Source organism: Polyergus mexicanus, unplaced genomic scaffold (assembly GCF_030449975.1).
Source record: "Polyergus mexicanus isolate NDT 795.1 unplaced genomic scaffold, iyPolMexi1.0 SCAF_1, whole genome shotgun sequence".
NCBI classification, from domain to species: Eukaryota; Metazoa; Arthropoda; class Insecta; order Hymenoptera; family Formicidae; genus Polyergus; species Polyergus mexicanus.
The window spans coordinates 1,850,002-1,861,307 of record NW_027223321.1 but is presented as its reverse complement, the minus strand read 5'-3'; the positions used below and the strand labels follow the sequence as shown (position 1 = coordinate 1,861,307).

General features: G+C 37.2%; 2 protein-coding genes across 3 annotated transcripts; both read right to left on the bottom strand.

Moving 5' to 3' along the window:
* Positions 1–44: 44 nt before the first annotated feature.
* On the bottom strand, positions 45–1,679 carry Atg5 (autophagy protein 5). 2 transcript variants are annotated; one of them, XM_070315220.1, is made up of 4 exons: positions 1,428–1,679; positions 1,098–1,303; positions 682–1,004; positions 45–523 (listed from the first exon to the last, which is right to left on the bottom strand). In XM_070315220.1, exons 1-4 carry the CDS (start codon positions 1,581–1,583, stop codon positions 417–419), a joined length of 792 nt encoding a protein of 263 aa, XP_070171321.1. In that variant the 5' UTR covers positions 1,584–1,679; the 3' UTR covers positions 45–416. The 2 variants fall into 2 exon arrangements, with proteins under 2 accessions (XP_070171321.1, XP_070171285.1); XM_070315184.1 differs by having other exon boundaries at positions 49–529.
* A 584-nt stretch (positions 1,680–2,263) lies between these two features.
* On the bottom strand, positions 2,264–8,231 carry LOC138943257 (zinc finger protein ZIC 3). The gene is made up of 3 exons (XM_070313965.1): positions 6,338–8,231; positions 4,419–4,562; positions 2,264–4,327 (listed from the first exon to the last, which is right to left on the bottom strand). The coding sequence occupies exons 1-3, from the start codon at positions 6,718–6,720 to the stop codon at positions 3,082–3,084; spliced, it is 1,773 nt and encodes a 590-aa protein (XP_070170066.1). The 5' UTR covers positions 6,721–8,231; the 3' UTR covers positions 2,264–3,081.
* Between the last annotated feature and the right edge of the window lie 3,075 nt (positions 8,232–11,306).

Sequence of the window (11,306 nt, the reverse complement as noted above, 5' to 3'; positions counted from 1 at the left end):
AAATCTGTATATATATATATACATTATAATAATATTATAAAGTTTAAACATTTTTTAATGTGTTCATTTACCACATGAGACCATTTGTCACAATCGCTTTGTAAAATATACTTTGTAACAAAAACAAGCATATAATATAATACATCTCAGTTAATATCTAAGAATATGTGAGTACTCACAAAATTCAAGTCGAATCAAGTCGAGTGTGTTCGTAGGACTTTTCTCTCTTGACTTGACTCAGAGAAATTCAAACTAACAAAAATATTTTGGGTATTTGCACTTATTCCTATCGCTTATCATAAAATAAATACATTACAATATAAAACATAAACAATGTACATAATATTCCATAAAAATTAAAAAAAAAAAAAGTTATTTTATCACTTAATAATGAAATTACTTGTTCTCAATATACGTTACGATGTAATTACGATTAAATGCAGAAAATTGTCCGGGTAACTTAAATGCTCTGACATCCACTGAAGCGGTGTTTCTAAAGGTGGTACAATGCCATGGGTGCGCACTGCAACTGTGCAAAGTCACAATTAGTCTTAATTTCTCTCAATAAATGAGGATGTGTATATGTATGTATGTATATGTTTGTATGTATATGTATGTATGTATATATTTGTTTCTTTCCTATATAAAGTTTGTATTTAAAAGAAAAACAACATTACAAACCATTTTCTTGATCTGGAAACACTTCATTTAACAAATGCTTTAAAGTCTTTCTCTGGCCTTCTTCATTCGTTGGTTTTACAAGTTTCTGTATGTATTTGTCTTCATTTGTATAACATCGAAAAGGTATATATTTAAATCCTTCCTCAGTACTGGTTTCCATAAGTCTACCATTCACAGACCAGAACTGATCAAATTTGTCATTCATAATACCATTCCACAGCTGTGTATGGTCTTTTTTTTGCATACTAGAGACAATTTGGCCTCTATGCTTCAGAACATCAGCTTCCTTTATGCAAGAAAGAAAATGGGCTTCTACAACTTCTCTAAAATTGCACGAGATTGTATTTATATTATCTGTCAATGTAAATCAATAAGTAATCGGTATATATCGTCATTGATTAAAATATATCGCATACTTATTTTGACAGTGCATTAGAGCATTCTCTGGAAATTTATTAAAGTGGACAACAATATTCCAAGGTAGTTGAATGTCATTGAAATAAATGTCTAGTAAAACACCAATTGGATAATGCCACTTTAATGGCATTCCATTAAATTCCAACCACATCTCATGCTCTTGTTTGCTATCACTTTGTATGTGTCGTATAAAGTGCTTCCGTACCTAAGTAAGGAAACAATATACATATATATTTAATCCATGTTTGGACATAATGTTAATAAAATTGTAAAATAACAAGTTCCATTAAGATCTCCAATAAGATACTTTGTGCAAATATATTTCTTACCTTCTCTGTACATAATGGAAAGTAACTTAACCTAGGTACCATTAGATAAAACGGATCTGGTCCTTGTAAATCGCAGATTTCCTCGGAATTAAGAGTGAAACAGACCGGAATTTTTCCATCCCAAATTTCCCGGAGTACTTCCCTATCGTTTGCCATTGAATTAATATGGATATATCCACTCTAACGTGTTTGTTATGAGTAAAATAATTCGATAACAAACAATCGGGAACAATTAGGTTATGTTAGGTTACAGTTAGGTTGCGTTTCTGTCACAGATAAAGAAGATACGCAACTCCAGCTTCCAGCTGACTTTTAATATTGCCATCTGTCGATAAATGTTACGAATATATCAAATCGTCCTACAAATCACATATATAATAAAAAGGAAATAAAAGATATTTTGAAAACATATTTTTAAACACTGTAGATTAAAATCTTCGAAAGAAACGAGATTACAAAAAATCTCCTCTTTTATATAAAATATTTTCTGTCCAGAAAGGAATTCATTATATATCTATCAAATATATATATGTTTTATTATCAATTAAGTGATTTTTTCTAATTTTCCAAATTTTATAAATAGCTAAAATAATATCATTGTTTTTTATCCATACAATCTCTCTTTTTTACAAACATATTTTATATTTTAGTCTCAGTAAATACTAATGTAAAAAAATTGTTTTTTATCTTATAAAATAAAAAAATTATACAGTATATGTGTGTAATTACAATTAATAATTAAAAAAAAACAAGTATGGACAATTATGCAAAAAATTAGCCGCGTGGGAAGAAAGCGAATATACAATATATATGTATATACATAAATAATGTATTTTTTTTATTGAAATAATTCACATCATAAACATATACTGCTTTTATAGCAGAGGAAGGCACTTTCCTCCCAGATTCACTTCACTTTTTAATTATGTGTGACTCTCCATACACATATATATATAAATTTCTATATACATATGATACACATACATTTTGTTTACATAAAGTGTTGAGATATGATTTGTTTTACATAAGGGTCTTATTATATAAGAAAAACATAACTTTTAGACTCCAATCCTAACGAACGAATTATCGAATGGGAGCGAATTTTTTTGCATTTTTCTGCATGTCTTTCAAATATATTTACAGCCATATAACCAGTTTATCTTTCATTACTTATCCGATTCTAGTACACTGCTAATTCGACAAACTGGAAACATCATCTTTAAGGTATCGATTAAAATGATCAAAATTGTTGCAGCGTATGCCAAGATCTAATTATCTCTGATTAACATTTTAATTCGTACAATCATTACTAGATAGCTGCTTAAAAAGTTTGAGCAAATTCTTGTTCGATCTTTGACTGCTTTCATCTCGTCAATTCTCATTATATAATACTAAATACTAAGTATTAGACACAAGTATTAAACACAAAGTATTATAATTATATTTGGTTTCGCAGTCTGATCGAAACAATTTTCGTTTCAGAGATGGATTGATTAATCTCGTTTCTTGCCGATTGAATTATTACAACATCGATTTGTTGCTTCTGTAAAATTTACGACATGTTAATTAATTCGTATTTTGTCGCGTATATAATGAAGATAATTCGTACACTGACGACTATGAGCTTTTTGGTACGTTGTCAACCGATCGTTCGTTATTTATTGATCGTCAAGTCCAGCGGCAGATCTTGCTCCATCTCGGCGACATTCTCATTCTTCACTCTGAGATCCTGGCCGCACGTGTTGGCGGTGTCTATAATGTTGCCCCAAACGTTCTCCAATCCGTACCGCAGCTCCATCGAATCTAGCAAGTGTCGAAAGACCGGGTTCTGCGTCTTGAGAATAAGATCCGAGAGGATCTTCGTTTTCTGGAGGATGCTGTCGTTGCTGTGTACGCAACATTTGTGCCGGCAGCAACAATCGTCGGTGTCCTTGAGCTCTTCCTTGAGTGGCGTCTGCTCGATCTCCATCTTCAAATCCTCCGCCCGCTTGATCACCGAGTGTCTCACTGGATCAGAATTGATTGTATTTTCCTTCTTGCAAGGTGTGCTGTTGACGATTGAATCGATGTTCCTATAATCGACCGTAGAAGTCTTGGTGACGCTGCACTCCATTGGTTCCTCAGTTTTGATAGGCGTCGATTGCATCCCGATACATGGTATCGGATCAGATACTTGGCCGGGACTCGTGTGAGGCGACGATACCGTAGGGCAATCCTTGATGATGGTACTGCCGGAAGCATACATGGGATTGACTTGGATTCTATCTGGTATAATGTAACTGTCATCGTACATCTTTGAATAGATCTTCACGTCTTGCTCGTATGGCTTTGGTGGAGTCATCTGTTCCTGTTCCTTCCGCTGCTCCTGGAGATTATATATGTTGTTCCACTCGACGAAACTCTTTTGTTCTTCAAAGCTGTTGCTCGCCTTAGGACTGGAACCCGATATGCTGCTCTCGATGCTCGAGTTCTTCTTGTCTGACTCGGAATACGTACTGCTACTTTGTTTATCGGGCGAGTTTAGGTCGAACCTGGTTTTGTCCTGGACATTGCTGTCGTCGAAACTCTTCTCTTGAACCTTATCGTTGTTGTTTACGTAATGACGATAAGTTTTGACATGCTTTCTCAAAGACGACGGATCGGTGTACCTCTTTGAGCAGCCCGGCACCTTACAGCAGTACGGCTTGTCTACGGCATGGGTTCTGGTATGTTTAAATCTGTCCGAGGAGTTCGAATAAGCCTTGTTGCAACCCTCAACGGGGCAAACATAGGGACGTTCGCCGGTATGAGAACGTGCGTGGATCTTCAGGTTCTCCGCTCTGCTGAAGCTCTTATCGCACTGGAAGCAATGGTGCGGTTTCTCGTTCGTGTGTGTGCGTACGTGGACCAGCATCTTGTACCTACAAAAGGCAGATATGAGTGTTCATCAAGAATGTAAAAGCGATTTTTCTCACATATGTGTATCAATATATTTGAAGAAATCTATAATACCTCGCATTAAACCCACGCTCGCCTCTCGCGCATCCTTCCCACCCGCAGTAAAAGAGACCCCGCGGACCAGGTGCAGCGTGCAACCTTGCAACATGTCCTGCAAGTTGTTCCAGGGATGTGAACCATCGGCCACAATCATGCCATCTGAAAAAAAAAAAGAAATATTATAGCTCTGTTATTTTAACGTACAATCTTTTTAAATTTATCTTTGCAAAATCGCGAATCATGATTAATCGAAAGTGTGATGCGGTGAATGCAGCCTTTCGATGTGCTGAAATATCGAAATATCATTTGCGTCACGAATATGCTCGCTGACTCGACCAATTGATACCAATTGCGGCCATTTTGCAATTGCCGCCGTTTGACATCAGTTTGTTGTAACTGAGACTACGATGTTCGGTACTATTCCAGTCAACGACAACGAATTCCGCCAATTAAGTGGCACGGATATTGTCCACGGGAGGTCGTGGATCAAGGCAATTTCGTGAGAGATTTCATTGGCCGGAGCGGCTCATGTCTAAATTTTTTTTTATTCGTAACCGGCTACAATGTATTTTTTATATATTATATAACAAGTGTTATAAATTAATCTCGCGTTTTATCTAATATAATTTGAAAATAATGTGCGCCATATATTAATATATGTATAATAATAATAATAAGTATGATGCACGAAAAATATAATCGACATAGATCTTATATAATAAGAAAATAAATATAATATAAATAATTTATAGAGAAATAAATATCTTTGAGAATCAACTGAGTGAAATTTAACATAATTAAAATATAATTTAAAAAACAGTGATTTTAACGAATGAAATCGATAGTATGGTGTGCTCTGTGATAAGCTACGGCTTTCACGCGTCCATCGCGTGAAAAAAATAATATCTTTACGATAATCGAGTTCTCTGAAAAGCCGTAATAATAAATTATTTTTTATTGGCGATAACATCAAGCCAATAGAGAGCTGGAACTTGATATATCATTTGACGGATGAGAAGTCGAAGTTGTAACAAAAAATATTTATAACCATTTAGTGATTCGTCTTCGCGGTATCAGTATAATTTCCTTTTTTCGTTTATTATTAGAAATTGCTATTGCCCAGCCTTATGTCGAGTGTAAATTTCATTGAGGACGCATAGACTTTAGATATAAACATTATAAATCAAACCGGTTGTAAACTTGTTTATCATTAGAGGTACACATCCTCCTCTCGTGTGAGTAAATTGCAAAGGAATTTGAATTCTGCGAAAGCTCTTAATCTCGCAATAAGACATTGCATAATAAAAGGAGTACTCGTCGAGACGGACTTCAGAATTTTCTCGGCATACGACGAATAGAGAAACTTCCGACTATCAGTCGAGAAAACTAGATGTAACCGGTATGTAAGGCGCGACGCGCATCAACATTGACACGAGACAGATTAGCGTCGTCTAATGAGATGAGAACGACGAACGTCTGCGACAACGTAGTGTAAATCAAAAACGACGCATTTGATTGCCTCTGAAGTATAAATCTATCCGATAATTCCATGATAACAAAGACACATTAGTTGCAATTTATAATGCGCAATATATAAGATTTCTTTAGATTACTTATATATAGATAAAATTTTATATATATATAAATATATAGAAAATTTATATAAATAATAAATTATAATTTATTATACATTCATTATACTTATTATTTATTATATATAATTATACTTAATATATATTTATTATATAATGATAATTTATATATATATATATATATATATATATAAAATCGTATGTATAAAATTATATATATACATACTTGTAAAAAAATATGTTCGAATTAATCCAGCAATTTTTGACACACAATTCTAATGAATCTACCGAAACAAGTGTGAGAAAAATTTCATCTTTTCTTTCTTCTTTTTTTTTTCTTACCTGCACTTTAATTGGGCGTTCTCGCCGGTTCTGATGGTACCGAGTTCCAAGCTTGAACTGGACGCGTCCGAGTCGCTATGCGCCGGGCTCGGGGGACCGCCGTTGCCAAGGGTGCCCGGGGACACCCCAGCGGCCGGCGAGACCCCCAGTTCCTCCTCGGCCGGCATTCTTCGCGGCCAAATCGGAAGATCCAGCGGCGCTGGTTGATGCTGGACGTTGAGGCTTCCGTAATAGCTCGGACCCGGGCCGGTGGTGTAGCCGGAAACCGAGCTGTAAAAACCCGGGGCAGTTCCTAGCAGGGTGCCCGGGTAACGAGCGGCGCCGTAGGGACCAACGTGAGTTGGCATTCTGCCCGGGACGTAAACGATCATTTTTTTAATCATCTCTTTTTTACCTCTTTCCGCGATTTTATCCCGATTCGCCAAAGACGTGCAGATTTTGCTCGATTGTTGCTTTATTAATTAGCGATTCCCTTTAATTCGTGTTTCATGTAGACTCGATTATGCATGTGTATTTACTTAAGAAAGTATACGTGTATGTAACTGCCGTGAAAAATTATAGTGTCTGTGCCTCTCGAAGGAATTTCCGAGTGATCTCGCTTTCCGCTTACTCTGATCCTGCCGCTCTAATGATCTTTCAGCTGATATATAAGCGCATCGAGCGCATCCTTTTAAATAAATTCTAGAGCCTCTGCAATTTCTCGTATACTCACAATGTACACCGCTAATGACTATTCTCTCGATATTTTTCTCTCGATACTTATCTGTTTGAAAATTATCTTAACAAATTGTTAGCTACTATAGCTACTTTCTTATAAGCCGGTTTGGCAAAATTTTAATCTTGATTGCGAATTTTAATTATCCTCGTCAAGATTTTCTATCGACAAAATGATTTGCTATCAATTGGATCTTTTTTTTTCTTTTTGCTTTTACGCTTTCTTTGCATACGTTTGTATTCCAAATTTTAGTACTTTATTCCTGATAAAAATCTCTCTCTTCGGTAATGAAATCGTACATCGTTACCAATTCAATTTCTTTCGCAATAATTTGTTTTCTTTCAAGCTCCTATCACCCTTTGCCCTCGAAAGATTCGCCTCACTAGCGATTTTCGATGGCACTGAGTCTATCACGTCGTCGTCGCCGTTGTCGTCGACGTACTTCCTCAAGCTCGCATTGCTGTAAAAAGCGATCCGGCCATTGGACTTGGATACAAGACTTTCCAGGTCTTGCCGAGACACAATTCTCTCTGCCTTTCTAAGCACCGTAGGTATGACAAATCGTCCGCGATAGGATACACACACACTACCTTGCGCGCACCTTTTATCTAGTCCGAGTCCGTATCGTCAGATATACTTGAACCGGTTGGACTTGAGTATACGATAGCTCAGAAATTGCTTGCTGTACTTGATCGAGAACATAACTGGGCTGTACCACCGTAGTAAATGAATCATAAAACACTGCCGTCACACTTCCGTAGATAGTCCTCGCGCGTGTTATTTTGACGGATTAGTTTAATAACGCTGACAGTAGCTGAAAAGGCCCGACTCGAGATGCGCGTTTATTCAGCGAACGATAAACGATTTGATCGATGCTAAGAGTATCCCATTTTTTCCGATCGCTCGTCGTTTACTCGTCGGGGACAGCGAAGATGATGCGTCGCAGATGAAGAAGAATGAAAAACAACAGCGGTCAGAGCTCGAGGATGAAGCTCGATGAACTTTTGCCGATTGAGTTGTAGTTGGCTCGATCGCCCTCTTTATAATACGTTGAAAGAGCTACGTATCAGTAGAGCCGTTTATTTATCACGCTTTTTCTTTGACAATCTTCGCTCGAATGCTCAAGATAAGAGCCTGCTTGAAATATCGTAAGAACGCTACTAACAAAACGAAACATGAGGAATATCGAACTGATGGCGATGACGGATGCGCAGGCTTATATATAGTCGCGCAATCATCTTTATTACGCCCCTCCATGAGTATCACTAATACAAAGAAGAGAGAAGTGATAACAGTTTGTCAGTGGCCTTCTCGATACAGTCGTCTTAGCAAACAAGAGCTAATACCAAGCCGACGATTAATCGAATAGCAAATAATTATGAAATAGCCTAAAGAACACACATACACGCTTTACAAAAAATAATCTCGTTTTAGAAATTATTTTAGCATTGTTAAAATAGCTTTGATTTAATAGCGATGACTCCGATTTAGATCATCGTTAAAAATAATATTTGAAAGTTCTAGGAAAAATAAACAGCAGAATGATAAGAACGAATTACGCATATGTATAGAAACGAATTTCATTGAAATCGAAATGGAAATTTTATACAAGCGAAAAATTGTGATTCATTCGGCAGACATTCTGTTGACGAAATGAAGATTGATCCCTACTGACCTATAAGAAAGAAAAGGATAAGCAATTGCAAAGAAGAGGATATCAGATCGCGCTCGGCCACCTCCCGCGGTGTAATCACGACCCCCAGAATTCGTTGATTTCGTCCCACATGGTCCGCTGCTGATCAGCAAGATGCGCGGGTGGGAACAAAGTCCGCGTGTATCTCTCTCTCTCTCTCTCTCTCTCTCTCTCTCTGTCTCACAATTGGCGGCGTGTTATCTAGAGTATTAGCACGTCGATGTGAATTGATGGGCTACAAACTGAATCAACAAAACCGACTGGATAATTTCTTTTCGGAGGCGAAATCACGCGCTCTCTCGCGAAAAATGACGACAGCGTCCCTGGATGATAATCGCCCGCTTCAGTGGAAGCTAGTCCGTGGCAGGGGATCTTCGTCATCGGGAAGTGATCAGCCTGTCGCCGTTTCGAAAGACGATCCGTGCGAAGGTCACTGTCACGTGGTTTCGAACACGTTCCCTGGCGCAATGACGCAATTGATAAGAGGACGCGACAGACGGAAGGAGACGATTTACGACCATGCGCGCGGCGCTTAAAAGGAAATGATGATTAAAAAAAGCATCGATCAATCGACGATCGATGGGAAGATATCGGGATAGATGAAGAACAACATGTGATCGTGAAGGCGTGAGTTTCATAATTGGACGAGCGCGCGCCGATGCCGATGATCGCGATGATCTCGTTCGAGTGTACGACGTGACCTCGGAGATCAGCGGGATTGTTAGGCAACACGAGATGCAGTCTGATAGATATATCCAACCTGTCTGCATTACTCTCGATCATGCGTTATTCTTGACGTAGACTCACGATAAAAAAAAAAGTCACGCTATCATTAATCCGCGATGTTTCACGGTGCGAAATATCGCGTCATACGGAGGAGAAAAAAATTCCATATTATATAATTCAATTTGTCATGAATCATTTGTCGCGACAACATTTGTATTCACTGAGTAATCTCGTAAACCCGATAGGTGGCCAAACTTGCGTATAAACATGGCTCAATTTTCCAGACCTTATCTAAATATTTGGAGTTAACGCGCTAATCGTATATGACTTTGGCCGACACTATTTCTTTCGAAGCCACATATTGACAACAATCAGTGAGACAAAAGTCAAGGGGACATTATTTTTATTCTTAGTGACATATTGAAATCATTATCAATAGCACCAGTAAAATCTCCGAGTGCTATCCAAATCTTCGATTGAAAAGAATTGATTTATTTGAGTGTTTATGCCTCTCTATTAATTTGCACAATGGAGGTTCTACATCTATATTTAGACAAGGCGGAACGTTTAATTCTTGTTGCCATTTCGTTTATTTGCCGCGTAATACACGAGGTCGTAAACGTGCACAATGTTATTAATGACGTCATTAATTGAGGTATTTAATTCCCCGCTGTAAATCGTAACGCCAAAAGCAAGATTTATAAAGACCACTTAGTTCCACCAGAGGAGTGGAAAATACGTTTCTCGTAGACATAACAGATGTCGTAAATGCGCACCACGTATGCGAGAGATAATGGTCTATTCTTCACGAATGAAAAGTCAGACGCGCGAGCCTGGTTCCGTTTTCCATCCCGTGGAAGACGATCGCGGCTGAGGCATCGCGAACAAAAACCGGGGGGAAAATCCGTCCACTTTCTTCGATCACAAAGGAAAGATGGACCCGATGATCCGTGAGAAATCTCCCTTATGCTATAGCTTCGTTCGGCCATCGATCGTCTGATTTATAACTGATTTATAATACGGCGGAACAATAATTGTCTTAATGACCGTATTTTCTCTTATTTTTATCTGTTCATTTTTCTTAATAAAATAATTATATATAATTCAAGAGAAAGATTTCTCATAAGAAGCCTCTTCTTTCGTAAGTTATCTGAAAATATCGCGAATGATATATCGTTTAATAGCGACGCTTCAGTGACGTTGGGGTGTTAATTGAACGGCAATCTAATCTCGTCGCGACTTAGAATCCGCATGTCTGGCAGTTTTAAGTAAACAAGTTCAGATTTTTATCGGTATAAAGATGTACCTGTTGCTATCCACGCGAACGGTTCTCAATGTCGCCGCAAAACGATCGCATTTTAGCGTAATATGATTAAAGAAGAGATTATAAGAAAGCTGAACATTTAATTACTAGTATTTTACATTTAATTAAACGTGTTATAATAATTTCGCTTATAATGCAAGCGAATTATTTGGCATTCTTTTTTTCTTCAAAAAAAAAAAAAGGGAGAAATATGAAAAAGAATTCTTAAAAGTGTGAAGATACGTGAGAATATGCATTCTGATAAGTCAATACTTATCCGTATTGACTTCTCGATAACATTGTTGAGGGGGTCTTTTTACATGAACTGCTTGATAAACGAATAAACACGAATTTAATGACGCCCGTCCATTACTTTAATATAACAGCTTAATATCGCGTATTCATGCGATATCGCATTAATTTTTATTGCTGCTCTATCATATAGAAATATTCTTTTATCGCTTAACACGCTGCAATATTTTGTAAAAGATAATCCGATTGAATAACGTAAGAAAGATATGAAAATATATAG